The sequence below is a fragment of the Leucoraja erinacea genome, chromosome 6, assembly GCF_028641065.1.
Source record: "Leucoraja erinacea ecotype New England chromosome 6, Leri_hhj_1, whole genome shotgun sequence".
NCBI lineage: Eukaryota > Metazoa > Chordata > Chondrichthyes > Rajiformes > Rajidae > Leucoraja > Leucoraja erinaceus.
Window position 1 is genome coordinate 4,010,798 of NC_073382.1, and position 14,402 is coordinate 4,025,199.

Consider the following 14,402-nt stretch of genomic DNA (forward strand, 5'->3'; position numbering starts at 1 on the left):
TCTAGGATTGGTGTGTGTGTGTGTGTTTTAATTTGTGTCATTCCCGCCTAATCCCCATAATTTAACAGCATTTAGCAGCATTTAGCAGGTCAGGAGTTACAATATCATACCTCAAGAAGGCAGCAAATTAAGGAATATGATAGCAAGGTATTAAATTTGTCGACCTTATTTAAGCTGCCTGGTAGGTAGAGCTAACACCAGCCTATTAATTGCTCAAGCACCTCATCACTTCCCATTGCCAAACAGATGGTCTAAGTCAAAGGCATTGACAATGCCAGGGGCTCTCCTGAAATATTTTAATTAGCCTGACCCTGGCCGACCATAATTAACTCTGCCCAACCGTGTGGGCTGCTGGCAGCAATCTGCAAAGACAATATCATTTTCGAAACGAGAAGTCTCAGGATGTTTAAAAATGATATTTTATCGACTGCCCACTGCTGATATCACAGTTTGTGACTCAGCCACCTTCATCACTGCATGAAGGTAATAATCACTGCCCTTTAACATGTTTACTGGTCCCCCCCCCCCACTTTCTACAAGCTGGAGATCAGTGAACCTGTGAAACTGACCTGAAATTAACAAGTAGGTAGGTTCAAAAGGAAATTGCACATTTGGATTGTGTTAATTCATGTTAGATTTGCAGCTTTACTGTTATGTATTGCCATCTGGCAAGCAGCATTATCTAAGCACGCACGTCCGTGTTCTCAAGCTTTGTGCACAAGCCAAGAGCTACGACAGCAAGAGAGGATATCATCTGTGGCATCAGGAAGAAAAGCCCTTCTGGAAAATAGTGGTGTGGAATCAATTGTGTCATAAGGTGCAGAATTAGGCCATTAGGTCTACTCCACCATTCAATTATGGCTGATCTATCTCTCCCTCCTAATCACATTCTCCTGCCTTCTCCCCATAACCCCTGACATCGGTACTAATCACAAATCTATCTATCTCTGCCTTAAAAATATCCACTGACTTGGCCTCCAAAGCCCTCTGCGGCAAAGAATTCCACAGATTCACCACCCTTTTAGAGAGGACACATTTTGCAGATGCTATCGCAACACCTAAGAAACACTTAGACAGGTACATGGATAGGGTAGGTTCAGAGAGAAATAGGCCTAAACCAGGCAGGTGGGACTAGTGTAGGTGGGGCATGTTGGCTGGTGTGGGCAAGTTGAGCTGAAGGGCTGTTTTCCACACTGTATCACTCTATGACCCTTTGTTTGTAAACAGGTCCAAGGTTTTTTTGTTATTTTCTAATATTTTTATTAGAAGAAAACATATTATAAAGTATAGTTACATATTATAGTAAAAAAACTTTTTCATATACATCAATCATACATTATTAAAATTTTCAATTAGAAACATAGAAATTAGGTGCAGGAGTAGGCCATTCGGCCCTTCGAGCCTGCACCGCCATTCAATATGATCATGGCTGATCATCCAACTCAGTATCCCGTACCTGCCTTCTCTCCATACCCTCTGATCCCCTTAGCCACAAGGGCCACATCTAACTCCCTCTTAAATATAGCCAATGAACTGGCCTATAGTTGTCGATTAATTCAGCTTCTAGTGTTTTTTTTATATAGATAGAGAAAGAGAGAAAAAAGAGTTACAAATATCAAAAAACAGAAAAGGTGGAATGAATTACTTATAATACATCATTGGAGATGGGTTTGTATATTATAAAGTATAACTTTTCATCTAATCCTGAGTTCAAGTTTCAGTTGGGTTTTCGTGCTGGGCCAATCTATCCCTTCAGATAGTTAATGAATGGAGCCCATATTTTAACAAAACGTTCTTGTTTGTCTATTAAGACAAGTCTAATTCTTTCTAGATGTAGGGTCTCCGACATTTCCACAATCCACATTTTAATTGTGGGGGTTATAGGTCCTAAATAGGTCCAAGGTTTAATGACCCAAACTCTATGAATGGTTATAGGATGATTCCAGTAGGCATAAAACCAAGAGTCCCATCATCAAGCATGATGCCAAGAGGGCAAACTGACTCACACAAAGAATGACTAAATGCATATTGAATATCTCTCTGCCCTGCTCACTCACTGCATATATTTGCACCTGAACATGATCCTTTTTAGCCAATGTCAAATAGCTCCGATCCCAATGGCTTGAATATTTTATCACCACAATTTCCTCCAGTTTAGTTTAGAGATACAGCAGCGAAACAGGCCCATTAACCCGTCGAATTCACACTGACTACCGATCACCCATTTACACTAGTCCTATGTTATCGCACTTTCTCATCCACTCCCTCCATATCAGGGGTAATGTTACAGAGGCCAATTAATCTACCAACCCGCGCGTCTTTGGGATGTGGGAGGATACCGGAGAGGCTGAAGGAAACCCACGCGGTCAGAGGGAAAATGTGCAAACTCCACACGGGTAGCATCCGAGGTCAGGATCGAACATGAGTCTCTGGTGCTGTGAGGCAGCACCCTACCAGCTGTGCCACTCTGCCACTGTTGAGGAATCTAAAATACACTCCCTCCCACAGAGCAATATTCCATTATACTGCCACAATACTTGAAGAAAACGGGGCTCGAAAGGATCCCACATCATCTTAAGGTCATAAGGAAAAGGAGTAGAATTAGGCCATTCGTCCCATCAAGTCTACTCTGCATTTCAATCGTGGCTGATCTATCTCTCTCTCCCTCCTAACCCCATTCTCCTGCCTTCTCCCCATAATCTCTAACATCTGTACCAAACAAGAATCTACCTATCTCTGCCTTAAAAATATCCCCTGACTTGGCCTCCACAGCTTTCTGTGGCAAAGAATTCCACAGATTCACCATGCACTATCCTCATCTCCTTCCTAAAAAATCTCCTTCCTACTACCGAATTTGAAAATCCAGCAGTGACCAGAACAAGGTACGACTCTTTGGGTGACTACTCACGACCGTACAGGCTTCACCCCGCGACATGTCACTGGGGTGGTGCCTGTATGGTCGTGAGTCGTTTCCTCAGTCGCCCAAAGAGTCGTTGCGTCTTTCTGGTCGCCGTTGGATTTTCAAATTCGTCAACCTGCAACGAGTGTCGGCAGTCGGCGAAAAAGTCACGTAAGTGGGACAGGCCCATACCTCAGAAGGAACCATTATTCCTGTACCAGTTCTGTAAAAGAGCTGTTAAAATAGTTCCACTTCCTAGCTACCAAATAGTCCTGTAAATGTTATTTTATTCGCCATTCGCTATACAATTGGTTTTGCAGAGTTTTAAATTAATCTGCTTTCATCATCCTCTCAAGCAGTGCATTCTAAATCAGACAGTTCACAATGTGCGAATAATTCTTTTATCATGTTGCAAAGAATTATTAAGAATAAGGGAATAAGGGGAATTAAGTATAAGGGAATAAGGGGAATACTTTAAGAATAAGGCGTAAGCCATTTAGAACGGAGACAAGGAAACACTTTTTCTCACAGAGAGTTGTGAGTCCGTGGAATTCTCTGCCGCAGAGGGCGGTGGAGGCAGGTTCTCTGGATGCTTTCAAGAGAGAGCAAGAAATAGCTCTAAACGATTGCGGAGTCAGGGGATATGGGGAGAAGGCAGGAACGGGGTACTGATTGGGGATGATTCAGCCATGATCACATTGAGTGGCGGTGCTGGCTCGAAGGGCCGAATGGATTTTGAACACTGTCCTGAGCATGCTGGACTATGAGAATCTAATTGTAATTAGTCCGTGAAATTGTATGCTAAGATTCTGAGGATAAGTGGGAATGATTTTAATTAACTGCACATTAATTTATCTTTCTTTATACTTGCGTTTGCATTTCCTACTGTACCCCCCCCCATATTAAGGCAGTTTGGGAAATGAGAATTCACTCTTATGGAATTCACAATCCACTACCAAACTATTTGGTGCATGAAGAAAAATTCACTCCAATGGAATTTATGTGAATAAACACAATATGTACAGAGAATTGAATTTAGTACAGTTTGCCAATTTCAACCAAAGATAGACACAAAAAGCTGGAGTAACTCAGCGGGACAGGCAGCATCTCTGGAGAGAAGGAATGGGTGACGTTTCGGGGCGAGACCCTTTTCCAGACTGGTTAGGTTGCTGGTTCGCAGTGGGATGTTGCTTAAGAGATTTGCTTTGGAAACCGACAAGGCAACTTCGATTGAAACACGTTATCGAACAATGTGACATCAATTTCTCTTTCGTTAAATCATGAACCATTTCTCTTCTGCTTACAATACAATCAGAATTCCATTTCCTCCATATCACACACCCATGGGGGCATTAATGCTGAGAGAGTAAAAGCTTTCTGTAGGAATGCATCCCCCCTTGTAACATGGGATTCAATGAGTATAAAGGGTTCATGCCATGGAAAATGATGATACTGATGGAATCTTTCTATATCGTGGAGGCTGCACTGTAGTTTTATTTTAAGTTCTCAGATAGCATCTGAGGTCAGGATCAAAGACGAGTCTTAAACCACAGGTGGTTCTGCTATGACAAGTGCTTTCATAATGTGAATTGGATGTAATGGGATTGATAAATTATGGAGCACTGTTTGTTATATGAGGAATATAGCACCATTTCTATCAGGAACTTGAGAACCATTTAAAAGTTACTTGCTATGGAAAAAAAATTGTTTCCATGTATCCTCCTCTCAGTAATCAGTCAGCATTGCCTCTTACAAACACATTTCACCATAGGTGACCCATTGAAATTCCCAAGGAACACTTCCATTGACATGTGCAATATTACTCTATTAAACAATGTAACATTCAACCTTTTGTATTTTTAGCTTGCAGTAACAAAAATGTATTTGTAGCTATTTGTAGAATAGGTTATAATGCCATTTCTATCAGCAACTGCAGAACATTAAAAAAAAACATTTGGACAGGCACATGGATAAGAGTAGTTGGACGAGTACATGGATAAGACTTGTTTAAAGGGATATGGGCCAAATGCAGGCAGGTGGGACTAGTGTAGATGGAGGCATGTTGGTCGGGCTGGGCAAGTTAGGCTGCAGGGCTTGTCTCCCAGCTATAGGACTCTATGACTATGTTAAAATAACCTTTATTTTTCAAAATCCTGTGAATGAAATAACTTTGCAAGAGGACATAAGTTTAAGGCAAAGCAGGAAAGATTTAATAGGAACCCGAGGGGTAACGTTTTCTCGCAAAGGGTGGTAGGTGCATGGAATGAGCTGTCAGAATGCGTAGTTTAGACGGGTACTATCACAACGTTCAAGAAACATTTAGATGGGTACATGAATTGGACAGGTTTAGAGGGATATGGGCCAAATGCAGGGAGGTGAGTCTAGTGTAGATGGGACATGTTGGCCCACGTGGGCAAATTGGACTGAAAGGCCTGTTTCCACGCTGTAAGACTCTATGACTATGAGGCTTCTTCAGAAAACAACTATCATGTTATAGCAGAATTACTTGTATGTTATGGAGCAGAGAATCAGAATGTAGAATAATAATAATAATAATAATCTTATTTATATAGCACATTTTTAGTCAACTTGCATTGACCCCAAAGTGCTTCACATAATGACATTACATTTACACACAGGCAAAGGTGGGTGAAGTGTCTTGCCCCAAGGACACAACGACAGTATGCACTCCAAGCGGGATTCAAACCGGCTACCTTCCGGTCGCCAGCCGAACACTTAGCCCATTGTGCCATCTGTCGTCCCTCATATTGTCAGTTTGGTTCATCATTGTTGGTGAATTTTGGACAGCTGCATGTTGGCTTCCTGTACTGCATTGTTTTAACAAAATCAATCAAATCGGCACCCCACATATTTATTTATTTTGCCTCGATCTAACTTTGATTTTTGTACTTTCCCTCCAACGTAGCAATATCTTAGGCTAGTTTAATTTAGAGATACAGCATGGAAAATAGCTCTTCCAACCACCAAGTCACGCGGACCATCTATCACCAGTTAACACTAGATTATGTAATCTCACATTCACTTCCAACACACTAGGGTCAATTTGCAGAGGCCAATTAACGTACACACACATACCTCTGGGATGTGGGAGGAAACCGGAGCACCAGGAGCAAAAACCCAGGCGGTCGCAGGGAGAACATGCAAACTCCGCACAGACAGCACCCGAGGTCAGGATCGAACCCGTGTCTCTGGCACTGTGATGCAGCAGCTCTACCAGCTGCATAATTGTGCTGCCATTTCATTCCATACAAAAGCACCATTTGACAGACATCGGAAATCTGAAATATAAGCAGAAATCCTCAGCCGGTCAGGCAGCATCTGTCAGGGGAAAAGAAGTGTTGCATTCAATTGAAGACCTGAAGTCATTAGATTTAGTTTAGAGACACAGCACGGAAAAAAGGCCCTTCGGCCCACTGAGTCCGTGCCGACCAGCGATCCCCGCACACTAACACTATCCTACACACACTAGGGACAATTTACAATCTTTACCAAAGCCAATTAACCTACAAACCTGTATGTCCTTGGAGGGTGGGAGTAAGGCAGAGCACCCGGGGAAAACCCACGCAGGTCATGGGGAGAACGGACAAACTCCGTACAGACAGCGCCCGTAGTCAGGATCAAACACAGGTCTCTGGCACTGTAAGGCAACAACTCCACTGCTACGCCACTGTGCCGCCCTGTAAGGCGATGGTAAATCACTGACTTGAAATGTTGATCGTGTATGCCTGTATATGGACACACTGATCTGTTCTGTATCCAATGCCTACTATGTACTGATGTGCTGAAGCAAAGCAAGAATTTCATTGTCCTATCAGGGACACATGACAATAAACTCTCTTGAATCTTGAATCTTGAATCTGACCTATTAAAGAGCACCAGGTCGATCGGAAGTGCCTGATTTTTATTTGTAAATGTTTTCTGCACTAACTCCCTCATCTTTTACCTTCTCTTTACTCCAGTCCGTTCCAGAAGACCAACGGCTTGCAGTCGCCCTAATCCTAGTCATTTGGGTCAGTGCCCTGGCAAGTTCCCTGATAGATAATATTCCTTTCACAACAACCATGGTAAGTCAAATCTTGGTGGTTTGGAACAGAAAAAAAAACCCACTTCAGTCAATAGAAACTCTGAATTCAATCTTCCAAAATTGTATCTCAGTATTTTTCCTTTTGGTTTCCATGCCAACTTTGAGCAAATCCATTTAACTCAACAGTCATGTTTAGTGCCTGCTTAAACAGAATAGTTTATGTGGAAATTTATCAACAGGGAAATAGATTAAAAGTAATTTGGGAAATACAATTTGTTTAGTTCGACCACATTTATTAATAAATATTCTTTCTTGACAAAATTGTATTATTACTGTTTTATGCAATGTACCCAAGTAGCCTCTTCTAACTGACACATTGCGTCCTTTCACTAGTAAGTTAGTTTATTTTAATAATATTGAGAGAACCAAAATTGTGGGGGTTGAGGGGGGATTTTATAGAAACTTACAAAATTCTTAAGGGGTTGGACAGGCTAGATGCAGGAAGATTGTTCCCGATGTTGGGGAAGTCCAGGACAAGGGGTCACAGTTTAAGGATAAAGGGGAAATCCTTTAGGACCGAGATGAGAAAAACATTTTTCACACAGAGAGTGGTGAATCTCTGGAACTCTCTGCCACAGAAGGTAGTTGAGGCCAGTTCATTGGCTATATTTAAGATGGAGTTAGATGTGGCCCTTGTGGCTAAAGGGATCAGGGGGTATGGAGAGAAGGCAGGTACAGGATACTGAGTTGAATGATCAGCCATGGTCATATTGAATGACGGTGCAGGCTCGAAGGGCTGAATGGCCTACTCCTGCACCTATTTTCTATGTTTCTATGTCATTATGAACTTCATGTCCCAGCTGTTAACTCTATATATCTTTCATTTGGACAGGTACATGGATAGGACAGGTTTAGAGGGATATGGGCCAGACACAGGCAGGTGGGACCAGTGTGGATGGGACATGTTGGTTAGTGTGGGCAAGTTGGGCTGGAGGGCTCTGTGACTCTACTTGAAACATTATACCAGATCATTCAAAATCTCAGTGTTGAATCTAATCATAAATTAAGCTTCTGGACACAAATATATATAAAATATATATATTAGTTTAGTTTATTGTCACATATTCTGCGGAACAGTGAAAAGTTTCTGTCGTGTACTAACCAGACAGTGGAAAGACAATACATGATTCCAATTGAGCCAACCACAGTGTACAGATACTTGATAAAGGGAATAATGTGAATAACGTTCAGTGCAAGATTAAGGTCATACGTGATAGGAGCAGAATTAGGCCATTCGGCCCATCAAGTCTCCTTCGCCATTCAATTATAGCTGAAGTATCTCTCCCTCCTAGCCCCATTCTCCTGCCTTCTCCCCATAACTTCTGACACCCATGCTAATCAAGAATCTAACTATCTATCTCTGCCTTAAAAAATATTCACTGACTTGGCCTCCACAGACTTCAGTGGGAAAACAATTCCGCAGATTCACCATCCTCTGATTAAGTAATTCCTCCTCATCTCCTTCCTAAAAGAACGTTCTTTAATTCTGAGGGTATGACCTCTAGTCCTGGACTCTCCCGCTAGTGGAAACATCCTCTCCACATCCACTCTATCCAAGCCTTTCACTATTCTGTACATTTCAATGAGGTCCCCTTTCATTCTTCTAAACTCCAGCGAGTACAGGCCCCATGCCGTCAAACACTCATCGTAAAGTCCGATCAAAGATAATCCAAGGTTGTCTCCAAAGAGGTAGATGGTGGCTCAAGACCGCTCTCTAGTTGTTGGTAGGATAGGATTCCGTTGCCTGATAACAGCTGGGAAGAAACTGTCCCTGAGTTTGGAGGTGCGCTTTTTCACACTTCTGTAACTCTTGCCTGAGAGGAGAGTGGAGAAGAGGGAGTGGCCGGGGTGCGACTGGTCCTTGATTATGCTGCTGGCCTTGCCACTGTATATAATAACCATTGTGGCCCTGTGGATATTCGGTTTTGACTCAGAAATGTGATTGTGTTGGCAATTGATCTGAATGTTGTTGCACTGAATGCCTGGTAGCATAACCCCCCAATCTCACCTCTGCCCCCCCGCTCCCTTCCCCCCTCCTTCCAACACCTTCTTTAAGAGGTTACACAAAAAAGCTGGAGAAACTCAGCAGGTGCAGCAACATCTATGGAGCGAAGGAAATAGGCAACGTTTCGGGCCGAAACCCTTCCTCAGACTGATCGGGGGCGGGGGTGGGCAGGGACAAGAAAGAAAAAAGGAGGAGGAGCCCGAAGGGATGGGAGGAGACAGCAGGGGGACTGAGGAAGGGGAGGAGACAGCAAGGACTAACAAAATTGGGAGAATTCGATGTTCATGCCCCCAGGATGCAGACTCCCCAAACGGAATATGAGGTGCTGTTCCTCCAATTTCCGGTGCTGCTCGCTGTGGCCATGGAGGAGACCCAGGACAGAGAGGTCGGAGACGGAGTGGGAGGGGGAGTTGAAGTGCTGAGCCACCGGGAGGTCAGCTTGGTTATTGCGGACCGAGCGGAGGTGTTTGGCGAAACGATCGCCCAACCTCCGCTTGGTCTCACCGATATAGATCTGCTGACATCTAGAGCAGCGGACGCAATAGATGAGGTTGGAAGAGATGCGGGTAAACCTCTGTCGCACCTGGAACGATTGCTTGGGTCCTTGAACGGAGTCGAGGGGGGAGGTAAAGGGACAAGTGTTGCATCTCTTGTGGTTGCAAGGGAAAGTGCCCGGGGAGGGGGTGGTACGAGAGGGAAGGGAAGAATTGACAAGGGAGTTATGGAGGGAGCGGTCTTTGCGGAAGGCAGATATGGGGGGAGATGGGAAGATGTGGCGAGTGGTGGGGTCACGTTGGAGGTGGCGAAACTGACGGAGGATTACTTTTTGTATGTGACGGCTGGTGGGGTGAAAGGTGAGGACTAGGGGGACTCGGCCCTTGTTGCGAGTGGGGGGGGATCGGGAGAGAGAGCAGTGTTGCGGGGTATGGAAGAGACCCTGCTGCAGCTGTTTAAAATAACTTTTTTATCTTTTGCAACACTATAAAAATATGGAAAAGACGATCTGAGAGAATGTATAAATAGACAATCACCTCTGGAGGAAAGTGAGCTGAAAAGTTCTCATATTAAAAAAAAACTACTTATGATTATGTGTAAAACAATTCATTTTGATAATTACTACTTAATTTACTGGTGGCACGCAGTCAAATAATTTAATTTAAAGGCTTGGTACCAAGGCATGAGATTTGCTCACTCTTGAGTTTTGGAAGCTGAAACTGGCGCCAAGCATTGATTAAACTGCAAGAAATAGATTTTAAATGCTTCTCGCTCATCACTTTTATAGTATTTTGAACTCCATTGGATCAAAAATTGGTCTCAACTGCCTTTTTCTCATTTCCTTAATAGATTCCTGTGCTGCTAAATCTGAGCCAGGCTGCTGATGTAAACCTGCCAGTGAAACCTCTGATTTTTGCCCTGGCGATGGGAGCATGTCTGGGAGGTTAGTGACACGTTTTGTATTAAGTCGCTGATAGGCACTAAATGCTGGAGTTACTCTGCGGGCCAGGCAGCATCACCGGAGAGTAGGAATAGGTCACGTTTCGGGTCGAGACCCTTTTTCAGTCTGAGAGTCAGAGGGGAGGGAGATATTGAAGGCAAGGCAAGTTTATTTGTATAGTACCTTTCAACAACAAGGTAATTCAAAGTGCTTTACATAAAACATTAAAAGCATTGGAAAGAAACACATATAAAATGACATTTAGATGTAAAACGATTATTAGATTATTCAGATAAAATAATTACAAAATTAAAAGCAATCAAATAAAATATTTAAAAGAGAATAAAACCAGGAATAGAAGTTACAGTGCAGTATTATTGTTATTTATTCAAATCATTTGCTATGTCGCTCTTCCAGGGAGATGTTAAATGCATTTCGTTGTCTCTGTACTGTACACTGACAATGACAATTAAAATTGAATCTGCATCTGAATCTGATAGGTAATTAATAAATTGTATTGTTTACTGAAAGGCAGCGGCAAACAGAAAAGTCTTCAGTCTCGATTTAAAAGAGCTGAGAGTTGCAGCAGACCTGCAGTTTTCTGGGGGTTTGTTCCAGATATGTGGTGCATAAAAACTAAATGCTGCCTCTCCATGTTTATTTCATTTCACTGTGCCATGTGGCACATGTGACAATTAAATCTATCTTGAATCTTGGTCTCTCTCTTTAGTTCCGACTCTGGGGACACAGAGCAGACCTGTCCCAGATGATCTGAGGGTAAGGTGTGAAAACACAGATCAAAGGGGAAGATGTTCAAGGAGACAACGAGGCACATAATCAGCAATATTTAATCAGGAGGACAATGAAACTAGTCGGAGAATTCGGCTGAGGGAGGGACGGAGAGAGAGAGGGAAAGCATTTGTGGAATTCCCTGCAACAGAGGGCAATGGAGGCCAAATCACTGGATGGATTTAAGAGAGAGTTAGATAGAGCTCTAGGGGCTAGTGGAGTCAAGGGATATGGGGAGAAGGCAGGCACGATCAGCCATGATCACACTGAATGGCATTGCTGGCTTGAAGGGCCGAATGGCCTCCTCCTGCACCTATTTTCTATGTTTCTCTGAAATGTATAGGAAGGAACTGCAGATGCTGGTTTAAACTGAAGATAGACACAAAATGCTGGAGTAGCTCTGTGGGACAGGCAGCATCTCAGGAGTGGAATAGGTGACATTTCAGGTCGAGACCCTTCTTCAAACTGATGGTCTATCACTACAATAAGACCATGCCCTGGAGCCATTTAATACTCCATAAATATTGATTTCTCTAAGTTCCAGTAACCCTTGCTTTTCCCTCTCTTTCCGTCCCTCAGTCTAAAGCAGGGTCTTGACCCGAAACATCACCCGTTCCTTCTCTCCAGAGATGCTGCCTGTCCCGCTGAGTTACTCCAGCAGTTTGTGTGTATCAAGGGAATGTAGAATGGTTCATTGTTAGCTGAGGGGAAGGTGACAACGAGGCACACGATCAGTAATATTTAATCAGGACAATGAAACTAGTCAGAGAACTCGGATGGGGGAGGGACGGAGAGAGAGAGGGCCACTGGAAGTTAGAGAAATCAATATTCATGGAATATTGTCACTCCAGAATGTGATCTATTTTAGTAAAAAGGAAACAATAGCATTGTTCCATCAAAATGTGTCCCTGAAATTGCCACCCAAATGTGTGGAGTCATTTTGGCCGCCTCCAGTACTTCATCATCTTCAGTGTTACTGTCAGTGGGAGAAGGCTCTTTCTACACTGGGACCTAATTATTGAAAGAAAATATTTGGAGAAGTTAAAGCACAAGGGTTTTGACTGTGAGTGTTGGCTGTTCATTTGTCCCTTCCAGTTTCCATGAATCTGGGTGTAAACTATGAAGACAGCGTTGATATCAGAAGTTGTTGATCCCATCAATTGTCTACTCCTTAACTCATACCTCATCATGTGGCTCCTCAGTCCTCTTCCCACATGCTTTCAATTCTTCAATCCCCACATGCTCTTCATTTCTAAGCAGACTCTTCCTTAAAAAATATGTATATTTCTTTACCGGTAAACCAGCATTTAGTTTAGTTTAGTTTAGAGATACAATGTGGAAACAGGCCCTTCGGCCCAACGGGTCCGCGCCGACCAGCGATCCCCGCACAAACAAATGTAGGTCCCTTGCAGTCAGAAACAGGGGAGTTGATCATGGGGAACAAGGATATGGCGGACCAATTGAATAACTACTTTGGTTCCGTCTTCACTAAGGAAGACATAAATAATTTGCCGGAAATAGCAGGGGACCGCGGGTCAAAGGAGTTGGAGGAATTGAGTGAAATCCAGGTTAGCCGGGAAGTGGTGTTGGGTAAATTGAATGGATTAAAGGCCGATAAATCCCCAGGGGCAGATAGGCTGCATCCCAGAGTACTTAAGGAAGTAGCTCCAGAAATAGTGGATGCATTAGTAATAATCTTTCAAAACTCTTTAGATTCCGGAGTAGTTCCTGAAGATTGGCGGGTAGCAAATGTAACCTCACTTTTTAAGAAGGGAGGGAGAGAGAAAATGGGAAATTACAGACCAGTTAGTCTAACATCGGTAGTGGGGAAACTGCTAGAGTCAGTTATTAAAGATGGGATAGCAGCACATTTGGAAAGTGGTGAAATCATTGGACAAAGTCAGCATGGATTTACGAAAGGTAAATCATGTCTGACGAATCTTATAGAATTTTTCGAGGATGTAACTAGTAGCGTGGATAGGGGAGAACCAGTGGATGTGGTGTATCTGGACTTCCAGAAGGCTTTCGACAAGGTCCCACATAAGAAATTAGTATACAAACTTAAAGCACAAGGCATTGGGGGTTCAGTATTGATGTGGATAGAGAACTGGCTGGCAAACAGGAAGCAAAGAGTAGGAGTAAAGGGGTCCTTTTCACAATGGCAGGCAGTGACTAGTGGGGTACCCCAAGGCTCAGTACTGGGACCCCAGCTATTTACAATATATATTAATGATCTGGATGAGGGAATTGAAGGCAATATCTCCAAGTTTGCGGATGACACTAAGCTGGGGGGGCAGTGTTAGCTGTGAGGAGGATGCTAGGAGACTGCAGGGTGACTTGGATAGGCTGGGTGAGTGGGCAAATGTTTGGCAGATGCAGTATAATGTGGATAAATGTGAGGTTATCCATTTTGGTGGCAAAAACAGGAAAGCAGACTATTATCTAAATGGTGGCCGATTGGGAAAGGGGGAGATGCAGCGAGACCTGGGTGTCATGGTACACCAGTCATTGAAGGTAGGCATGCAGGTGCAGCAGGCAGTAAAGAAAGCGAATGGTATGTTAGCTTTCATTGCAAAAGGATTTGAGTATAGGAGCAGAGAGGTTCTAATGCAGTTGTACAGGGTCTTGGTGAGACCACACCTGGAGTATTGCGTACAGTTTTGGTCTCCAAATCTGAGGAAGGACATTATTGCCATAGAGGGAGTGCAGAGACGGTTCACCAGACTGATTCCTGGGATGTCAGGACTTTCATATGAAGAAAAACTGGATAGACTCGGCTTGTACCCGCTAGAATTTAGAAGATTGAGGAGGGATCTTATAGAAACTTACAAAATTCTTAAGGGGTTGGACAGGCTAGATGCAGGAAGATTGTTCCCGATGTTGGGGAAATCCAGAACAAGGGGTCACAGTTTAAGGATAAGGGGGAAATCTTTTAGGACCGAGATGAGAAAAACATTTTTCACACAGAGAGTGGTGAAACTCTGGAATTCTCTGCCACAGAAGGTAGTTGAGGCCAGTTCATTGGCTATATTTAAGAGGGAGTTAGATGTGGCCCTGGTGGCTAAAGGGATCGGGGGGTATGGAGAGAAAGCATGTGCAGGATACTGAGTTGGATGATCAGCCATGAACATACTGAATGGTGGAGCAGGCTCAAAGGGCCGAATGGCCT

General features: G+C 43.4%; 1 protein-coding gene across 1 annotated transcript in view; it reads left to right on the top strand.

Moving 5' to 3' along the window:
• Nucleotides 1-14,402, top strand: part of oca2 (oculocutaneous albinism II) — a 358,288-nt gene that overhangs the window by 322,962 nt on the left and 20,924 nt on the right. Inside the window, exons 21-22 of the mRNA XM_055636431.1 lie at nt 6,880-6,984; nt 10,354-10,447. Of these exons, the coding sequence (XP_055492406.1) occupies nt 6,880-6,984; nt 10,354-10,447 (199 nt within the window). The remainder of the gene's footprint in view (nt 1-6,879; nt 6,985-10,353; nt 10,448-14,402) is intronic.